The 21,469-nt window shown below is 39.0% G+C and overlaps 1 protein-coding gene across 1 annotated transcript in view; it reads right to left on the reverse strand.

Annotated features, from left to right (window-relative positions):
• Window positions 1-21,194, reverse strand: part of TRRAP (transformation/transcription domain associated protein) — a 74,274-nt gene extending 53,080 nt beyond the window's left edge. The window contains exons 1-25 of the mRNA XM_084216868.1: window positions 21,119-21,194; window positions 20,456-20,606; window positions 20,049-20,098; window positions 18,934-19,044; window positions 18,258-18,362; window positions 17,567-17,650; window positions 16,764-16,820; window positions 16,048-16,173; window positions 15,652-15,729; window positions 15,335-15,423; window positions 14,416-14,512; window positions 13,919-14,057; window positions 13,349-13,427; window positions 12,191-12,425; window positions 11,095-11,422; window positions 10,885-10,982; window positions 10,012-10,206; window positions 9,283-9,474; window positions 7,731-7,896; window positions 6,237-6,493; window positions 5,389-5,589; window positions 3,446-3,597; window positions 2,225-2,424; window positions 669-886; window positions 351-548 (exon numbers count right to left, since the gene is read on the reverse strand). Of these exons, the coding sequence (XP_084072994.1) occupies window positions 351-548; window positions 669-886; window positions 2,225-2,424; window positions 3,446-3,597; window positions 5,389-5,589; window positions 6,237-6,493; window positions 7,731-7,896; window positions 9,283-9,474; window positions 10,012-10,206; window positions 10,885-10,982; window positions 11,095-11,422; window positions 12,191-12,425; window positions 13,349-13,427; window positions 13,919-14,057; window positions 14,416-14,512; window positions 15,335-15,423; window positions 15,652-15,729; window positions 16,048-16,173; window positions 16,764-16,820; window positions 17,567-17,650; window positions 18,258-18,362; window positions 18,934-19,044; window positions 20,049-20,098; window positions 20,456-20,555 (3,555 nt within the window). The 5' untranslated portion in view covers window positions 20,556-20,606; window positions 21,119-21,194. The remainder of the gene's footprint in view (window positions 1-350; window positions 549-668; window positions 887-2,224; window positions 2,425-3,445; window positions 3,598-5,388; window positions 5,590-6,236; window positions 6,494-7,730; window positions 7,897-9,282; window positions 9,475-10,011; window positions 10,207-10,884; window positions 10,983-11,094; window positions 11,423-12,190; window positions 12,426-13,348; window positions 13,428-13,918; window positions 14,058-14,415; window positions 14,513-15,334; window positions 15,424-15,651; window positions 15,730-16,047; window positions 16,174-16,763; window positions 16,821-17,566; window positions 17,651-18,257; window positions 18,363-18,933; window positions 19,045-20,048; window positions 20,099-20,455; window positions 20,607-21,118) is intronic.
• Window positions 21,195-21,469: the final 275 nt, after the last annotated feature.

Below are 21,469 nucleotides of genomic sequence, written 5' to 3' on the forward strand. Positions count from 1 at the left end.
AGTTTGATTTTGATGAATCCTGTGATTCTGATTTCCAACTAAGCTTAGTGATTCTGTGGTAAGTGACAGTGAATCTGTGTTCTTTTGTGATCTACGTGTGGCCTGTACATTCCTACTCTGAAAGCAGCAAGTGTAACCTCAAAAACTTCAGCAAAGCTATGTGGAAAAATCTGACCTCATTCCTAACTTCAGAACTTGGTTTGAATTAAAATTACTAGAATTCACTAACTCTTGCAGGTAAAATGCATTCTGAAGTTCAGTGAAATCAATATTACTAAGAGTTCAATCTGTGTGAATTTAAGGCCAGAAATTTTCCCCACACTATTTGATAAAATTCATTCATTACATACCTCTCCAGTTAGGTCCATCATAACAAAGAGAAGTGCCTTCAGGAAAGTCTGCTGGTTCTGCAGGACCCAGATCAGTGGCAGCCGTTCCATAAGAAATTTAATGGACACAACACCTCCTAGTTTAGCATACCAAGCTTGCTCATAGCAGCAAGCACACAGACGTTCCACAATGTATGAAAACAAGGGAAGCTGGCAAGCCTGGAAACAAAGAAATTGATCAGTTTCCTTTTCTCATCTTACTGGTAGCCTCCAAAATTTTAGAAGTAAAATGGCATTGGCTGAAACTCAATCATTTCAATACACTTTTAAAAATCTTACCCTTTCCTTTGAACCCAAGATGATGCTTGCAACATCAAATATCACTGCTAGGGCCACCTCTCCTATTTTGCAGAGCTCCTTCTCCTCATATGCCATGCAGATGGCTATGGCATCAATAAGCACCAAGGGATCCATGCCTTTTGACCCATTTTCTTCACTGTGAAACATGGCTGTGCTAGGCTGGCTCCCAACCTGATAGCACTGCAGCAAGAAAGGACCTGGAATTTGTAACAGGAGGGAGGGGAAATAAAGATAAAACAATGGATATTTCAATATGAATAGTTCTTTAATTAGATTTTACTACTCTTCGGACTAGCTGATGGCAAAACCAGTAAGCCCTGGGCCTATTTGCATATAAATGGATTGTAAGGCACCCTTCACTCCTAGAAGAAAAAAAGATTATATTCTGCTTGAATATTTTCTTCTATGCACTAGACTATGCACTGCAAGAAGATTAATTAAAAATGAAGAGTCATAAAAATCCCAGTAACATTAATGTAACAATGAAGAGTGATATGCTTATAATATGCCTTTTACCAAATTACTTGTCATGCAGCCCAAACAAAAAGTTTTCTTCTTGGATATTAGCACAGCAATGCTCCAACATTTACTTAGTTCCCCTAAAGGTCCTTCAAAACCACAACTGGAAACAACCTAATTAAAGACCATCTGCAAATAGTACTGTGAGTATTAAGTTACACAAATGCTCTGGAACTGTATAAACTGTTCCATGCCACAGTTATTTCATTGCTGTAGCATTTGCAGAGCATTATTAGGTGACTGATTGCTTCCTAAAATTTGTTTAATAATTCCCACTGCTCTAAAGAATTAAAACATAATTCTACCATCAAACAAAAATCCAGTGCAGCTAACCAGGAGCAACCGCAATATTGTGATTTTAAAACAAACGGTTGTGTGTAAAAGCACAGAGCTGTGCCCAGCTCTCCTGGACTCCCAGAGCTGTGTCCCCTCACTCTCTGCACTGTGTGTAAAAGCACAGAGCTGTGCCCAGCTCTGCTGGAGCCCCAGAGCCGTGTCCCCTCACTCTCTGCACTGTGTGTAAAAGCAGAGCTGTGCCCAGCTCTCCTGGAGCCCCAGAGCTGTGTCCCCTCACTCACCACACTGTGTGTAAAAGCAGAGCTGTGCCCAGCTCCCCTGGAGCCCCAGAGCCGTGTCCCCTCACTCACTGCACTGTGTGTAAAAGCACAGAGCTGTGCCCAGCTCCCCTGGACTGCTAGAGCCGTGTCCCCTCACTCACTGAGCTGTGCCCAGCTCCCCTGGAGCCCCAGAGCCGTGTCCCCTCACTCACTGTGTTGTGCCCTGCCCCGCTGGAGCCCCAGAGCTGTGTCCCCTCACTCACCACACTGTGTGTAAAAGCACAAAGCTGTGCCCAGCTCTCCTGGAGCCCCAGAGCTGTGTCCCCTCACTCTGCACTGTGTGTAAAAGCACAGAGCTGTGCCCAGCTCCCCTGGAGCCCCAGAGCCGTGTCCCCTCACTCACCGCACTGAGCTGTGCCCAGCTCCTCTGGAGCCCCAGAGCCGTGTCCCCTCACTCACCACACTGCTGAGCCACGGCCACCATGGTGTAGTGGCGGATGAGGCTGGCCACGAAGGGCAGGGCGCTGGGCCGCAGGTCCTTGATGACGGCCGACATGAAGGCCCCGGTCAGGGCCTGCTCGAAGGTCTTGCGGGCCGGCGTGTCCTGGGCCTTGTAGCGGTGCGAGATGATCACGCTGGGGATGGACTTCTCTGTGAAGCTGGAACACAAGGGTGTGTCCGACAGAACCCCGAACTGCAGCACCCCCCGGCTCAAACTTCATTCAAAGTTTGCTCTCCATATCCAACTCCTTCTCCACCTCCTGCTTTCCCCTCATTTTGATAGAGCTCGACCAGCCCGCTCAGCCCAAATTAATTTTGTCAGGCACTGGTCTCCAGCATGATGGATAGCTCAATTTCAACAGGAACATTTAAAGCCAGTGGTTCAGAAGAAGCCACGTATATACAATAACAGGTATACAGGCATCACACTGCAACTCAATTACAGAATGTCATTTTCAATATTTTGACATTTTTCTCTTTTTTAAAATGACATTTGATTTTAATCTTGAATGATTGAAACATTATTTATCAAATCACTGCTCAACAAAACTTATTCATTGCAAAGCTATATTTATGTCAAGTCTAACAAGCCCAAATTGTGAAAGCTACTATGCTCTTTAGCTGCACTTATGATATTGCAAGAGTCAAAGTCAGCCCACACTTCTTGGGCAAAGATGTTAAAGTTGTCTAAAAGCAATAAACTCGTGAAATATCAATGACTAAAACTGCAAAACATGTAAGAAAAGCTCCAATAAAAGGCTCCCACACCAAGATAAACAGGCTGCATGTGACTATGCTATAGCTTAGTCACTAAATGCAACTGAATTTTGTCTTTCACTTTCGTAAAAGCTTAGATGTACGTACAAAATGTCACAATCTAAATTCATCTCTAAAATGCAATTAAGCACCAGAATATTCCAATTATTTAAATAAATGAAACTAAAATTAATCATATTGATCATATGTAATAGATTATACACAGGATTGTAATTAGGGGAAGAAAATTAAACTATGAAACATTAACATGTCCCTGGCATTAAAAAACACCCTAACAAAACTCCTTTTCACCAGCAACCAAAAACCCCACGAATTGCACAGACTAATCACTGTCTCTAAACTAGATCGCTCCAAGACACCATAAATTTTACATACACATTTATGATTAAAGAATTGTCATACTTGGGGTGTGCAAGGAGCTGGTACAAGGCGTGCTTGTTGTCATCCAGGCTCATCATGGCCACCAGGAAGCACTTGATGACCTCCCAGGCCTGCCTGCGGTAGTAGGGCTCCGTGTTGGCGCTCTTCAGACAGTCCAGGGCCGTCTCGATTGCCTGCAACGGAACAAGGGCATCCACACACTTCTTACTCTTGGCTTTTACCATAAGGTCGTTAATCAAGGGAATGGGATCATTAATATATATTAAAAGTAGTTTTCAAAGTAGGCACAGTTTGGATTGCCCGAGTAGGGAAATGCAGAGAGGGCCTGAGAGCATTACTTGAAAACACCGTGGTATTTTCTGAGCTTTTGTACATGCTAAGTTTCATGGCAGACACATCTACCTCCATGGTCAGAAAGCATTTCAAGTTATGGATGAAATAAACCTTCTCTCTTTTCCTCCCCTTTCCCAAAAAGAAATTTTCCTTGTCTTCCCTTCAGCAATAATTGCTGTGTCAAATCTCTTTATACTGTATGTATACAATGCATTTATATCCATATATAAATGGTACCTTTCCATGCATGATGAAGTGTCCCTGTAAGCAACTTCTAGACACCAGTTATTTAATGGAAATAGTACTCTTCCTTTGCAAGATTTAGTACATTCAAAAATAATTCGAATCAATCTTTTAAGACATGAAGATGATTAAAAAAGGGGAGTACATCTCTTTGGGAAATTTCTATTTTGTGCTATAGAGATCATACATAAAAGCACAACTGTCTAATTCCTATCCTTTTCCCACAAAAGACAGGAAGATAAATGAGATGGGCATTAAGTAAAAAAAAAAACATGTAAAAATTGTAAAAATTGTTCTGGAATGCATGAAAAAAGAAATTATCAATTGCAAGTTAAATCTAACCATCCATGCAGAAAAAGCCCCTTCTGTGAAGTGGGCATTTTCCTTCCTTGGTATTTCCACTTACTTAACTTATTATCCCAAGTTTTTATCACAGCACCTCAATGAAAAGAAAAATAAGTTTTGGACAGACCACAAAAGTCTACCAGGGCACTAAAAGTAAACAAGGATTTCTTGTTTCCAATTTATTCCACCTTTTTTCCCTTTGTATCTATGAAAAGGAAATGTCAAAGTACAAAGTGTTCAGCAGATAACACTTTCTTGGTCACCACTGAGCAGCTACAGATTGCTCCATATCAATGTTAGATGCAAAAATCCTTTGGAAAATTTAGTTTGAATGAAACCTAGCAGGACAGGTAAATGTCAGCCACAGTATTTATATGTATTCAATTCATCAGCTTCACTACAGTGGAGAAATCAGTAAATCTGCATTTTAAGAATCACTTTTCCAAGTTATTTTTAAGCCTGTTGGCTGGATGGAGCCAGAGAGCCAGCTGCCTGTGAAGAAAATTGCTTACTACATTCAGATGGTATCTACTTATGAAAGTCTAATTTAAAAGGTAAGTATTAAAACTCTACAGACCAAATTATCTCAGAATCCAGCTTCACTCTCAGATTGCTGTAATTAGTGAGAACTAAGCACTTGTGATACACCGTGACTGCCAGATGAAAGCCAGTACAGTACAAAGTGCTTCTAGAGACAGCAAACAAAACCAAATCACTGGAGTCATGAGAACAATCACCACTGAAGAATTTCTACAGTAAATTTTTGATACATTTCAAAAAGCAAATAGGGACTTATAGATGAGACTCCTGCTCCTAACCTATGCAATATACCAGAAGATCCAACCTTACCCATTCTGTGAAAACATTTATTTGGGCCAGTTTAGCTCCCTACCCTATCACTTTGTAAGAGCAGTACAGCATGCCTACATCTGTTATTTTGGGGGTGAAATCTTACACAGTTCATAGAAGAAATCAAGAAAGAACTTCCAGACAGATATTTTTAAAGTCAGTTTCTCAGCACTGAAAGTAACTTAAGCCCTTACCTTTTCCATTGGGAGCTGAATGGATGCTTTACAGTCTGAAAATTCAATTGTAATACTGGGTCCTTGGATTTCTGTGACCACATATTGTAGTTTCTGTGATTCCTTCAACATCTTCCTGTTACTTCCACCAAATTTCCCGAGCACACGATAAGCCACGTGGGAGATGCTGTCAGCAGGATTGCGCAGGGTTCTCCACAAAGCCTGGGGGTTTAAGGTATACAGGCAGGCCAGGCTTACTTCAACATTGTTCAAGTTGTCGTGTAAAAAAAAAAATAATCTTACTCCAACATTTTTCAAGTTGTAATGTAAAAAAAAAAAGTCAGGGAAAACACTTTATTCTTGTATTTGGGTAACTGACCCTGCATAAGTTTCTTATCAAGGTTGAATATCAGCAGTCTCAGTTCACAACAGCCCAAGTGCTTTGTAACAAGGCTGTCCTAAATGCAGTTTGGATTAGACTATTGTCGCAGCTACAAAATCTTTGCTATCTTGGAGTGTAGTTTCATGTTTATGATAAATATTAAACAACATTGTTAATTAAAAAAGCAAGCCAGTTAAGGCTGAACTGAATTAAGCTCAGAGCTAGTTTTGAAATATAGAAGCAAAAAAAGTAAATAGAATGTAACTATTCAACAAAGTATATGAGAGAAACAATTCATTCACGTCTAAGTTTTCAGAGTTTCCAGCTTAACAGCACAACACCAACTATCCTTCTACACTCACATCAGACTGGTACGGGTTTCATGACAGATTTTTCAAGTTTTTGTAACCAAAGCTTCACACAGATTTCTGATGGTATTCAGCAAATCAGTGACCTCTTGTGGTCTAACAGGAAACAACACATTTACCTGCATGAGCTCGGCTCGAACCGGCTGAATGTGGTCATACAGAAAGTCAGGCTGCAAGTTATCCACACACAATTCCAGAGTTCTTAAGCCCTGGCTAACCAGGGTCTGGGATCCATTGAGGGCTGACACCAAGGGGTCCATGAGCATTGGCAGATAAGGCAGCAGCGAGCTCAGACGAACGGGCACAGTGAGGCAGAGCTCCACAAACAAGTCTTTCATGTGCTGTTTGTGAAGGCCACTTTGCAACATATTAAGTCCTGAAAGTTATGGATAAGTTACACACTGACAGGAAAAAAACAGTCCACCAGTTTGCTGTTCAAAATTGCTATTTCCTCAATTCAGGAGAATCTGATGTTTTCAAACACTGTAGAGCTTACAGCTCTGTAAATAATGGACTTACAAAATATTAATACCATTCATTATTCTAACTTACATCTAAGGATGTCAGGCAGAGAATGCTTTTTTATCTACACACATATAGAAGAAAAAGCATCTATTTAAAAAAAAAAAAAAGCATCTATTTTAAAGTTTAATACTAGACTCAAAAAGGCAGCATTTGAATACAGCAGAGAGAAAAGAAAAAAAGATAATTTGATTAAAACCTCAGCCTTGTAACAATAAAAAATAAACCCACACAGAACTTTTAAAAAAATATTTTGAATCCTGAAAAGAAACATTCAGTGAGTCCAAGTGCATTAATTGCCCCATACAGACTAAGCACAGTCCCCAAGTGATTTTTCTCCCCATAAAGATTTCACATATTCCATAAATCTACTGACATGAGTCTTATATAATGATTTATTGATAACATATATATTTGCTAACTACAATAAAAACTGTCCCTGCAGCTGTAGATCTGAGCCAGTCTACAGTCCTGGAATAGTTCTGATTAGCTTATCCTTAGGTTTAAGTAACTCTCCACATTTCCTTGCTCATTCTCAGTACTTCTGGAACACAGCTCTTGCAAGCTTAAATGCTCAATTAATCAAACTGATTGTTATTTCCATTCCTTTTTGCAGTCTGGCACTACTTGAATTTCTATTTATCATGCCCTTGCAGGTGCACACACATGCCCTCAACTGCAGAACAGCCAGAGCTTCACTGCAATGTTCTCCCCACAAAACCAGTGGTGGCCTGGCACCTATTCATTCATCCCCTAAATGCTTTATGCCAACAAAGTTACACATTGCAAAAAACCCCAAACAAGTAAAAGAAACAAACAAGAAAACCCCAACAGCCCCACAATGAAAAGAAGAAAAACAAGCAGCAGAAATTGTGAAGCAGCCAAAACTATGGAGCCTGAAGCAGCTGATAGTAAATGAAAATAAGCACATTCAAGGTATTTAAATCAATCACTAAACTCAAAATCAGAAGCTACTTATCAGGGGTAGGGCTTTAGTTTTGAGGGGTTTTCAACTACATAACATAACTTTATTACTTCTATTCACATTAAAAAATCAGAAGCTGGGGCAGGGAAAGAAGGTGTTGTTCTACCTTGCAGTAAGTTTGGTAACAGCGGCAAGAATTCTTGGTATAACAGATCATGACTGCCTCCTCCAATAGATCTGAACAGTGCTCTGAGCAGCAGGAAATAGTTATAGGGCTCTTTGGCAGTCTGTGCAAGTTCCATAGAGCTGTTCACAATCTTGTGCAAATGTGGCTATAAAGAAAATAAAGCTTGAAGATTAATAAAATACCAATTTTGTCATCATCGTACTGTACAAGAGTTTAGCATGAGATTCTGCAGATCTGACACAATGAGAAATTATTTCCTCTCAAGTACCTGGGAATGGGGAGCAGAAATCAGAGGTGTCAGAATGAAAAGAGAAGACACTTAACAATATTCATTTACCCCAGATCAAATTTCCTTGTTAGCTCTTAATTTTTGTGAATGCTAAAATTTCATTTTGAAAGCAAAATCTCCCAAGTAAAAAAGGCTATGGAACTGGTGGCCTTTCTAAAGCAGAGGACATGAACATCTAACAAGATTCATTAAAAATAGTAGATAAATAACAGTATTCTCACAGACTAGAGACAAACAGCAACGTGTCTGGATATTACTAACATCTAAAAAGCTTTCTACATTGCTATGCAAATGCTGCAAACAGCCTTCATCATTCAATTAAAGTGTCTGCCCAAGGCCCCTACCATTCATCCTACAGAAACAAAGTAACAGAGCATGAAACTGTGAAAGTAGTAAATTACACTCTTTAAACTTCATCACCATCTTATAAAAATCCAAATGACCTTGATACTGATGACAAACTGCAAGAATTAAAGCAAGATTATACGAATATTGCTTCATATTACTGTTAGTTTTCAAAGATTCTGGGAAATTGGTAATCCCCCCTGTATCAGAAATTTTGTTTGGTACAAGGAAGAAAAACAAAGAGAAACTATGAGAGAACAATCAGTGTTCCATTAAATTCCTAATGTCTTTTCTAGATACAGGCAGCTGCTGCTTTTATGAGGAAAGTGCACTCTTGCTACAAGCTCAGCATTTCTAAATTCACTGAATAATGAGATGATCTCACCAACATAAATAGATCCTTGGAATACATAATATGTTGTCAGTAGAAAGAATAGCATTCCTTAAGCCCAGGCTTCCCAAAAGCATAGAAAAATCTAACTCAAGAGATACACGTGACTGAATATGACATGAGAGAACAAGATTCATCAACACACAAAAAAGTGATTTCAATCCAAGCAAAAATCTTAAATTAATACAGAAACAAAGAGAAAATATGCAAGAATTTATGCATATCCTGACCATGAAGGTACATGACTTATGGCAATCCCAGACCACAGTCATGTATCAGCCATTTATACTGAGAATTAGTACATCACTTCATAGTTTCAAATATGAGGAAAATATTCACAGAAACCATCTCTTATAAACAAGGCAACGTGCTTGGAATTTGGGAAAAAATGGAGATGTGTCACAAATAGTGCTTCTAACATTAAATGACTCTCAAACATTACTATGCAAAACTCTTAGGAGTGCTGTTTTTAAAGCAGACTTATTTTTAAAACAAATGACCTTTACCTTCAGCATTTGCTCATTTTCAGCTGCAAATAGTGAAACTGAGCCAAAGACTAACTTGAACAGCTTGAGATACAGATTGGAGAGTTCCACATTAGAGCCCATTTCTGGCAGACGATCCAGAAGATACTCCACCAAAATGGTTGCAAAGAGAGCAGAGGTAGTAGGGTTTGCCAAGAAAGAATTGGCAACAATCTATAAAAGGAAACCACAAAGAACTTATTACTGCTGTAATACAAAGAACAAAAGGATAAATGCACTATCCATTAAAAAAACCCCTAAGATAAATTTCTTTCCCCATCTCCACTGCTACCCAAGTGATCCTGTTTGTCCTCAGTGGAAAACAACAATCTACGTAGCTTAATGTTGAAGCCTTACATTAATTTTAAATTAATATTGTAGGATTTGCATTCTGTAAAACAGTAGAACATTAGCACAACAAGCTGAACAAAACAACAAGTCCATAATGTTCAGTACTTTTCAAGAATGAAGTCCATTCATATTTTCTAAAATAAAATGTTCATGTTTGTATTGAATCACTTAGGTAAGGTTTTTTGAAAATCCATTTTTACATTATTTTCATAGGCTACTCTTTATATAGACTGCTTCAAATCTCACGTGCTAATTTCAATATTATTATTTATAATGCTACATCAGTCATACGTACCTCAAGGCATAAGCTCTTTCCTACATGCTGTTCATTATCAATTTAAAAAGTAAACAGTAACATACCTGAAGAGCATAGTTTTTAGAGATCCTCTCCACCATGTAAGGAACAGTAGTTTGAAAGATTTCTTTAAAAGTTAAAGGGTTCATCATTGTGAACACACCAGCAAAATGCTCCAGAACTTCCTTTTCCTCTTTCATCCTGACTGTCTGACAGTTTGCTACTCGAACATATGTCTGTCCATTTCCTGCTATTTGCACCTACAGCAATTGAGAAAACACATGCACTGGTTACAGAATTTGAGTAGCTTATTCCCCATCATTCTTAAAATAGCTTTTGAAAGTAACTGAGATTTTATGGGTTTTACATGCAAGCCCCACACAAGCAGAAGTTGGACACAAGAGCCAACCATGACAAAAATACTAAAAATACTAAAACTGACTGTTTTCAGAAAAGATTTAAAATCTAGGAAGTTAGAAATGGAGAAAAACAACAGGAGATATCAGTGTATTTGCAAATTACTTAATACCCAATCAAACACATTTACATTTCATTAGTACTTTGTGTAACTACAGAAGACAAACACAGACATGTGAATGCTTCAACTGTTAGCTAAACTATCTCTTCCAAGGAAAAACTTAATTCACTACATGAAATACTGAAATACTATTATTTCCAGCCTGACCTGCCTGCATAAACAGACAAAAATGGCTGTTGAGAAAATAATCTGTTGCTTGCAAATAGTAAGTACATCAAAATTCACTTTTGAAATTAATTCTTCATATTGAGCATTTCTCGATAGTTGTGGTCCCAATTAAAGACTTAGTGAAAATATACGATGTGTATATCTGTGTTTTAGCTGACAAATAAATCCTTATTAAAAGATCTAACACACAGTAACTCTACAAATAGAAGTGCTATGTGGACAGGATACATACCTGATAAATATCTAATGCTTGCATTGCATATTTTACCAGTTTTATATAGATTTGAGTCTCCTTAGGTTGCAACTGCTTATTAGGAATGAATTGTGCTTCTGAAAGAAGAGTAAGATAGTTAAGCATTAAAAATACTATTTGCTTTCATTCTAGAGAGGCTTTTTTCTGCAGAATTATGAGATATAAAAGCAATTAAATATGCAGTTTTACCACCAGGAGCTTTGCACGAGGTGATGCCCCATGTGATCGTCTTGACCCCACAGACCAAAGTTTTCACTAAGCTCCGGCAATCTGTGACCTGAAATGTCTGCTTGTCTTCTTTTTCTTTCTCCCCTTGTTTTTCAAACACAGGTACAGGTGCAGGGGCCACAGGAGTGGCTGGGGCAGGAGATGGGACAGGAACAGGGGCTGCATTTGCTGCTGTGGGCACTCCAGGCAAGGCAGCTTCAGCCGCTCCGAGCTCAGACTGGGGCTTGCACTTCTTGAAAATGACAGAGAGCTGGTAGCGTGCTATGGTGTGGAATTTCAGAACAAACACCTAAGGCAAAGGGGGAGAGGCAGACCAAACAGCAGGGAGTGGGGGGAAGGAAAGAGAAAATTAGTTTCTTCTTCAAAAATCATCCTAAATTTAATAGCACTAATATTTCAAATCAGCATACTGAGATTAAAAAAACTTTCAGCTATTTTTGAAGTAATTCGAATGACAGTAAATGTTTTTAAATGTATCGATAAACTAGTTTGCCTTCTTCAAACAAGTAGTGCACCCTTGATTTTCAAAAATACAAAAAACAACCTCCATATAAAGATCATTAAAAAGGATCATTAGGTCTTCAAAGAGCAGATATTTTCAATTGTACAGATTGTACTGTGCCATGCCAAGGACCTGTGTGAAGATCCTCTTTCAGGGCTCAAAAAAAAAAAAACCACACCAAGAAGTGCACCCATAACCATAAAGCATCAAAAAATACAATTTTTGCATACTCTTACACAACAAAAAAAATTATAACTAAAATTTAGAATAAAATTATTTTTAAAAACCCAAGCTACTCAAAACAGGCATTCAATTTCCTGCTTTGAAACTAGCCACTGAATGAAGCTGAGTTGAAGCATCTCCACTACACTTGAGATATTATCCCAGCTGCAGAGCATTTTAAAGAGCCCTTCTCTGAAGCATTGAAGTGAAATACAGTACACAGGCTGTTCCTATATACTCTCATTTCTGAAGAAAGGAGGAAGTAAAATGTGATTGACAACATACTAAAAAACAGGATAAAGCAATTATCAAATGCTTTAAACAAATCAATACCTCCAGCATTCTCATAAGGATGTCTCTACCATTTCCATTTTCCTGTTCACTTTTAGACCGGATACAGTCTACCAAATTTAGCAGGAGCTTGCAAGACATGGTCTGGATACTGCTTGGCAAGGATTCATCATCAATGTTCTTGGCAAACAGCTGGACAGCCAGGGAGAGGTCATTGAGAGGCAAATGCTGCCGGACGTGATGGACCAGGTCTGCCAGGGTGCTGTATGCAAGGGGTCTACAGCCAAAACAAGGAATGAGGAAAACACATTGAGCACAACTGAAAATGTTCTTAATTTGACTAAACAAATAATTACTGTCTGGAGGTACTTCCAAATTTCTCAATGTAAGTTTTCTATTTTCATACGAAGCCCAGAGTTCACAAGGCTTTTTCAGTTACACGAGGCAATTTTAAGCTGCACAATTTAACCAATGATGCATCAATCTATCCCACAACTCTGATATTGCCTCTCTGATCTTTCTTCCTTCACTGCAGAAGGAAGTATTTTCATCTACATGCAGTTAACATGAATGTTAGCCACATTTTGAGCAGTGCTGGTAATCTGGTTCATAATTAATCATAAATTATTTTAGCAGAGAAAATACTTCTAAATCTAATACCTGTTATCAATAAGGCACACTTGATACTTAAAAAGAATTCTCCCAGTTCAGATACTAATTCAGTCAGCAAGCTCACCTAAAATTTAGACTATTGAAGACACAGAAAGTTAGGGATTCTCTCCATTTATTTCTTCAATTGCAAATAAGTAAGTTTTAAAGTATTCATTGACAAGACAGTTTAAATCTCATTCAGATTTTACACCAGACATAAGATTTAGGGTGTTTCATGAAATATTGGGCAGATACTCAGTTAGTTTCCCTGTTTTGGTTGTCCTCCTCAATTCAAAAAACTGAAATCATCTTCATTCACCCATTTTTCTTATTTTGTCCTACACTCACATTACTATGCTGTGCCATCAAAATGTTAAACAAAAGCCACCATTTCAGCAGCAGAAGCTCTGCCAATAAAACAATCTAGTAAAATTAGTTACTTGAAGCAAAGATTTAGGGCCCTATACAGAAGCTGCTGTAAATATTAATGATTTTCAAAGTAAGCAGCCCTGGCAGGCACTCAGATCATTACTCTGAACTTTCTCATACCTCAGCGTCTCCCGGGCAGTGTATCCAGAGCCAATCAGTATAGATTCATCAAACAGCTTGTCCATGCATGGAATAAATTCTAGAATTTGAAAAACAGAAAAATGAAAAAGCCATACACAACAATTGGCAAAGGAAATAATTAAAATAAGATAGTTAAGCATTAGACGACTCAACCTCGGTATTTAAACCTGAAGTTAGAAAGTGATTTTATCCCCAAATTAATTCCTGAATCTTATAAAAGGCAGTGCCATTTACAAGGAAATTTTCAAACAATCTCTTGTGACTGCCTACTCCACTGACACTTGCCCCTTGAGTAACACTGCAGTACCCAGTCAAAGCCAATTATATTTGCAAAGAGAAAAAAGTGCTCACGTTACTTACAACTTTGAAAAACTCTTTGCATATAACTAATGAGTTACAGAAAATGACAAATTGGGCAACCCTGCACACAGAAATTCTATTTGGCCTGGCATCTTGTGATAGTCCAATATAAATAATATGCCTCCAAATTGACAGAAATAGCAGAAATCTTTCCAGTTTACAGGTACACTTGTAAAGAGTGCTACATACGGCTCCTCAGGTCTGTTGTCAGGATGTGCTTAGCAGCAATCAGCAGCTCCTTCCTGAGGTGTGCTGTTTCAGCTGGACAATTGGAGAGCAGCTGCAACATTCCTTTTACCATTTGCTGAGAATATTTAGCCACTAATTCCTGCAACAAAAAAAGAGTAACATGAGTACTACTACAACATTCTATTCTTAAGGTTTGTGTTACATTTGCAAAATAGCACTCCATTAAAATTCACTACTTTCTCTTGCAAAATCTAGTCCTAAAACTAAACTACAATAGTCATTCCATAAATGCCCAGGGAGGGGGCATATTTTTACTTTGTATTCACATGAGGATACTTTTGAAAGGATAATCAAGTACAGCTCCACCTCCAGATATTCTACACAAACGCTCCCATCTCCAACCCCTGATGCACTGCAGTCATGCAGATCACTTGCCTGCCATAAAGCAACTAGAAACCTGATGCATTAAGTACCAAAGGTTTAAAAATTCATCCTACCTGGTAAATTCTGATGATGTAAGCCAAGAAAGACAATGTTTTAATCTGAGCAGCGATGAAATCAGCATACAATTCCTTGTTATAAAGTTTATGTTGTCTGAAATTAAAGGGAACAGTGGTTAAAATTTTGTTCCTCCCCTTCAGTACCTTCACTCAGAAAATTCAGTGAAGCTTCAAATTACATCATCTTGTAAGGAAGTTCTTGCTTCTTAAAAGAATACAATCCCTCTGGAAGAGCCCATTTTCAACAAGCCCTCTGCCATTCAAATTCCCAGCAGCACCTCTCTACAGAAAGCCAAGCCAATACAAAGCAGCACACATTTGGCTCAGCTCCCCTAACTGGGGCCAATTTTTCTCCAGGCAATATTCCCTCCCACAGACTTGTCTGTCTCTCTCAAGCTCCAACCACTTAACCAGGTCATCCAGGCAGACAGGGAAAGGCAGAGATCTTGCTCCCACTGCCCTGACCAAACCACTTGCTGATCTTCAGAGGCAGGGAAAGCAGTGCCTATCCCTGCAAGGCTTCATGTAAGCTACACCTTGAAGAATACAGATCTATCATGGATGGCATGGAAAAAGATTAAACAGTGACCAATGTCCACACTCCCAGGGTCTTCATCGCTGTCTGTGACAGTGTGGATTTTTGTCAGGAACTCTATTTTAAAAACTCACTATCAAATAATAAACTGGCACCTACTGCACAACTATGGACTTTATTAATGAGATATTTTGACAATAACTTCACATACAGAACCGTAGTAATTATTAGTCAATTAATCATTGCTACTTTTGAGATTAAAAGCATAAGACTAGAATCAAAAATAATAAGATAGAAGACAAAAATATTTTGAGCAATATTGAATGACAGGTTTAAGTAGTTTATCTCAAATATCATCAAAATACCATTAAATGCTCTTACCTTGCTTGAGCAGAAACTTGTATTATAATAGTGTTCATAATCAAGGGCACAAACTCAGCTACGACATTATGAATGTTCAGTTTGTAGAGCTTAAAAAGAGAAAGCATTATTAGAGAAATTCACAAGTCACACTTGCAGTCAAATTACTAGAGAGCTAATCAGAAAAAAATTAATACATCTCACCAGCTTTATTTTTCGATGATATTTTAATTTCAAAAGTATATCACATTCATTTTTACTAATATGATAGCCAACAGAAGTTACATGAGCTGTTCAGTAATTAAGTATTTACATGCAAAATACTGAAGTGTACTAACCTGATACATGAGAACAACAATAATAGGTAGCTCAGCCAAGACCTTTAGTGATAAAGATCCTCTGGGAATTATTGAATGCTGAAAGAAAGAATACATGCTTTATAAACAGTCTAATTATTAATTCAAAAGAGTATGTAAAACACATTTTTACAGAAACTGCCCATTTTAGTGGCACTATATTTAACAATAACATTTTTACAACACAAAAGCATTGGGTGTTACATTAAATAAAAATCCTGTAATTACAGCTGCATAGAAAATATCTGGAAAGTTTCAATCAGCCTCTACAGAAAAGTTTTGATAAGAAAAACAAGCAAAAAGAAAGTCTGTTATTTTTGCTTGGCCTTATGATCTTTGGTCCTGTGCTACAGAGTTAAGAGCAGTCAGAACACTCACTGTCCTCGTTTCACTGTCCTCTCGCTCAGGGTTCACCTTCACCACAATGGTTGTAATCATGCCAACCATCTCAGGAGTGGGAACTGTGTTCTCAGGAATCACCTGAGGGTTCTCAAAGTACCGATTCTACAAGCAGAGAGCAGAAGGAAAATATCACAATGCCAGTAACAGTGGAAAGGCCATCCATCTCCTCAGAACTCCCCCAATAATCCTCCCCTGGAGCAGTTTTCTCCTCTCTGCAGCGATGTTTGCGCTGCAGCATCTGCCTGGGCCAGACACACACCCGGCAACCTCTCCCCCTAAACAGAGCAGCAGAAAAGCTTCCCCCAGCCAAGGCGCTCTTCTGGTGAAGGAAAACATCCCAAGAGTTACTCTGTATCAGACTGGAGCCCCCTTCATGACCTCACCCTTCCCTCCAAAACAGACACATTTGGGTACCTGGAGACCACTGCAGCCAACCCCACCCGGCTTCAGAACTCCAGCTCACCTTATCTTCTCCTACCACTAACAGGGTGCCAGAAACAAGGTTTTCCAAATCAAAATCTAAATGCCTCCAATTTTAGACATAGTTTTGATAAATATATTCACTAAAACTTTATTTACTTTGTATCAACAGATGAAAAATTTTTTTTCAGTATCTTTTAGAGATAAAAATCAAGAAATAAAAACTAGCTTTCTGACTATAGCAAGGGCAATTTCATAAATAAAAAGCTTACCACTACTTTTGGAAGTTCCTTGTAAATCTGTTTCACAAAGTCCAAAAAATGATGAATCTAGGAAGGAAGAAGTCAGTTGCCATAAAGAAATTTTTAATAAAATAATTTTAAAACCACAGTTTTAGAATCTCTGTATTAACAGTACAAATACATCAAATCTCTACTCACCAGTACAGTATATTTTTCATGATAACTGAAAATAATCTGAAAGTGTTCTCCTACCTCCTTCTGCTTTGTTAGTATTAATTCAAATTTCACTTGGAAAGAATCTGATCTACCTATCAACTTTACATAGTTCCAATATGGCATTGTTAGGTATAATTACTATGAAACAACTAAGTCTTCCCAAGAGAAAATCAAGGCAAAAAGCAAGAGAATAACAATGCAAATTTCCAAATTCCCTTTGATGAGTCACAGGAGAGAAGAAGGGAGGCAGGGAGAAGTCAATCAGAGTAAATTTCTTTTTCATTATTTTCCTTTACAAACTAAAAGGGCATCAATTTCTTTGTGTGGGAATTTTATTCCTTAGACTGCTCATATTGTCCATAAACATTTAAATCACGTACAACTAAGCTTTAACAGTTTGGTTTATTCCCCAGGAGTGCCAGCATTATGCAATTTTCTTTTAAAAAATCACTTTAATATTAAAAAAGGGGAAAAAAATAAACATATGGTTATGACAACAGGAAAGGCAACATAAAAGGACAACAGCAAAGCAAACCAATCAACCCAGTTGAACAAAACAGCAGTTCTGAAGAGCATGGCAGAAAGTTCTATGCCATGTAACAGGAGTTATGACTTACTTCTTGAGTGATTGCTGGTCGGAACTGTTTGTGCAATTCAATAATTATTCTCAAGCAAATCAGTACATTTTCTTCATTCTCTGTCTGGAAAAAAAAAAGAAACTTTTTAGTGAGCTCACTGCTGAATTCTCCAACTACTCAGTAGGTACTTCAAAACCCTGTAAAATTATAAAAATTATACTCTTCTCAACAGTCTGAAGTGCCCCATTAATATGGGTTTGTCTGAGCAAAATGCCTTTCCTTGGATACCCTGCAGTCCCAGAGTATGGCTGAAATTAAATCCACCCCTGGGGGAGTAAAACCCAGACATTTCAACCACTCTGTCCCATCAGATCTGCTCCCATTGCCTCTCAAACAGAGACCCCCATGTGAGCTTCAAATGAAGAGTGCTGTGAATTCCCAGACAGAAAACAACCTCCCAAGAATAAGCTATCTGCCAGAAAATCCTGCCCAGCATGAGAACATCTCCCTGCATTTGTAAAATCCAAGTTTCTAAAGGGCAGAAGAGAACAGGCAGAAAACCTGTAGATGGTAAGAGAGGGCATAGGTGAAGCTTAAACAGAATGTCTTTCCATTCCTGCTCCAGCAGCACAGCTATTGAAAAACTACCCCAGCAAACTCTGGAGATGAAGAAAGCAGAAGAAAATATTTCAGAAAATTTCAAACAGTTTTAAGAGGAAGTAAAGAATACCTCTAGAAATCTGAACATCACAGACAGGATATTTTTGGTATGAAGACGAAGATGTTCATTAGTTGGTATTCTGTGAATTATTTCAAGCACAAGCTTCCGGAGTTGCTGTAGGAAAAAAAAAAAAGAAAAAAGGAAAAATAATGATATGACAGAACTTTTTGAAAAGCCCACAAAACCCAACAATCAGTTGCAGCATCTTTTTCAGCATAATAATTCTGCATGTTGAAATAGAAAAAAAGCCATTTTATTTCATGTAGACATCCGCTTGTATACAAAGACATGACTCTTCCTACTACCCACCTATGTGAATGAAGCAAATTTAACTAATTTACAGCTGGAAAATCAGACTTTTTTTAAGGAATGCAATTTTAAGTATTTAATGACAAAGATTCAACTTTTGCCTTTCATTCCTAACCTTCAGTAAAGTCAGTAATTTGTAACCTTCAGTAAAGCCAGTAATACATGGAGTATTTCAGCAAGAAAGCCAATTCTGTTACAGCTTCTTTACCTCCTTTTCCACAGAAGCCAGATTAGCAAAGTTGATAAGTAACTTATTCAGAAACAGGACTTTTTCAGTTCCACTCCACATGACAGATCTATTTTCAACAAGTCTTAAATCAGTTTATTAGGTTAATCAAGTACAGCAAAAAGGCAGGAAATGCTCCACACAGTTTACCTGTGCTGGCTTCTCCTGCAGAAACTGAACTTCCCCATCCTGTAGAAAGGTCAGAAACCGAGGGATTATGTGTTCCAGAAACGTAGAATATTGAGGGGATGATGTCACATTCTAGTTAACAACAAAAAATGGGGAGTTACAGACATCACACAGATTATATTCAGTTACATTCAAAACCACTATTAAATATTTTCAGTGAATCTTGAATAGATTCAGTGACTAAGTATCTGCTGACACTAAAGAACCACGTGAGTTCCAAGAGAACATTAGCAAAACAAATACAAATCCTTCCCTACTGAAGGGAAGGGCAAAGAGAATCAACTAAATCTTCAGATTCTAACAGGTCACCAGACTAAGCAGTTAAAACTATTATTTCACTCAGATAAATTGTTTCAGAAATAGCTTAAGGAGATAAAAAACTCCACAAGAATGATTTTAGTTTGCTATAACTTCAGAACAGGCACATAACATCTAAGTATTCAACCAAAGTAAAATTTCTACTAACACAAGGCTGGGTTAACTCGTGTTTCACATTTTCTCTGCTGTTCATCTAAAAACATGGTCCATCACCATGCAAAAGATGACATCAGGAGTGGAGACATCTCCACTCCTGATGTCAGATTCTACATCTGACAACTCCTCTGTCACTTCCACACCATGGAATACTCAGAGGAATCTGAAGGGCCTCTGTTTCACAAGAACACAATATACATTTGAACTAAATAAAAGAAAGCTTTAAATACAGACATTTCATAGCATTCAAAAAAGAGAAGGAAAATTTCTTACTTCACTTTTATTTAAATACTTAATGAATAAAGATTTGGCAATGAAAGCTCACTAAATCCAAATGTAATCCTTCAACAACTTGGTTAATTCCTAAATACAAACCTAGAATCAATGACTTGTAACCATATAAATCATTAGTCACAGGATACTACTATTAATATTTTAACTGCATAACATCAGATATTCAATTAATATACATTAAGCACAAGAAAGTCTGCCATTGCAGAAAGGTAGGGAAGTTTTGTTGCTTGGGATTATTATTATCTTGGGATTAATATCTATTATATTATAATCTTGGGATTAATAATTATTATTATTATTTTATTTACCTCGAAATTCTCACTGACTTCTTGCATCATTTTCAATTTGGTTTCATCAGCTGAAAGTGGAAATGTAAGCAGAAAAATCTGAGCGTAAAACTAGGTCATGAAGGAAAACAACAAACTCATTGATCAAAGAAGCAATCAGATCTTATCAGTTCAGCTATCACTGCCCAATTATAAGACACACAGTTCTCCCAAACAACCAGCACACAACTGCACACACACACACCTCACTCACTTTGGCTCATGCAAGTGTTTCTCATCATTTTGCTTCTTCAAAAATCAAAACTCAAACAAATTTCAAAGTGAATTTGACAGATTTCACTGTCTCTTTCATCAACTGTCCGAACAAGTCTGCAACACTTGTGAAACTAACTAAGATTTGCAATTTACAAGAAAAAAAAGTCTCTTACGTGTATTAACATCTGTAAGAGCAGCCACAAACTGAAGGTATTTTTTCATCAAAGTGGTTTGGTCCACCACCGTAGGCCCTTGTGCTGAAACAAATGCCATCTTGGAGGAGTAAAAATCAGCTTTCAGTACATAAAATCAAGATCAACACACCTACAAAAGAATACAGAACGACTTGTTAGGTTACACGGCTTGCAGACAGCAGCTATCCCATCGTCTACATCCATTCTTCTAACATACTGAAGAGGACCACCTTTTCCAAAAACCACAACTGTAACATTTACTTAGGCTTACAAATACAACACCAAGCATGCAGAGCACTCATTGTGCCAGGAGTGCACTAATAGAAAAAGGGGTTATTGAGCTCTTCACAGCACAAACATTCCCGTGTTCTGCGCGGTTTCCTCTCTCCCAGCAGCAGGCTCCAGGCTCAGGGATGCTCCGGACACCGCCCACTGTCATCACCTGCCTCCTGCCCCAAACTCGCAGCTCCCCTTGGACACACCCTGTCCTGCCGCCGCAAGCTGCCCGTCTCGCTCGTAAAGAAGCCTTAAAATCGCACCTAGCTTGAAAGACCGGCGACCTCCCTCCTCCCCTGGGGTGTCTCCGTCAGTTTTGCTCCCGGCCAGGTCCGGCCGAGCCAGCCCGGGACCCCGCGCCCTCACCTTCCCCGCCGCAGCGCTGCTCGCCCGGGTCGCTCCCCGCTGCCAGGGCGCCGTCACGCCGAGCCCATCTCCGCCCTGCGAACACGGGCACCGTGAGCGGCCGCGGCGGCGTCTCCCCCCGTCCCTCAGCCCTCCCGGTGCCGCGCTCGGCCCCAGGCCTCCGGCGGGGCTCCGGCCGCCCCCTCCTGCCCGCAGCGCGCCGGTCCCGCCTCCCCCCGCCCCGCTTCACCGCGCCCAGGCCCGGGCCCCACCGGGGCGCTCCTCACCCCGCGGCTCCCCGGGACCGCCCGGCCGCGGCCCCCCGGCTCCCTCCTTTGTTGCTCCCGGAGGCCGCCGGCAGCGCATGGGCGC

This window comes from Fringilla coelebs (genome assembly GCF_963513975.1).
Source record: "Fringilla coelebs genome assembly, chromosome: 16".
Classification (NCBI taxonomy): Eukaryota; Metazoa; Chordata; class Aves; order Passeriformes; family Fringillidae; genus Fringilla; species Fringilla coelebs.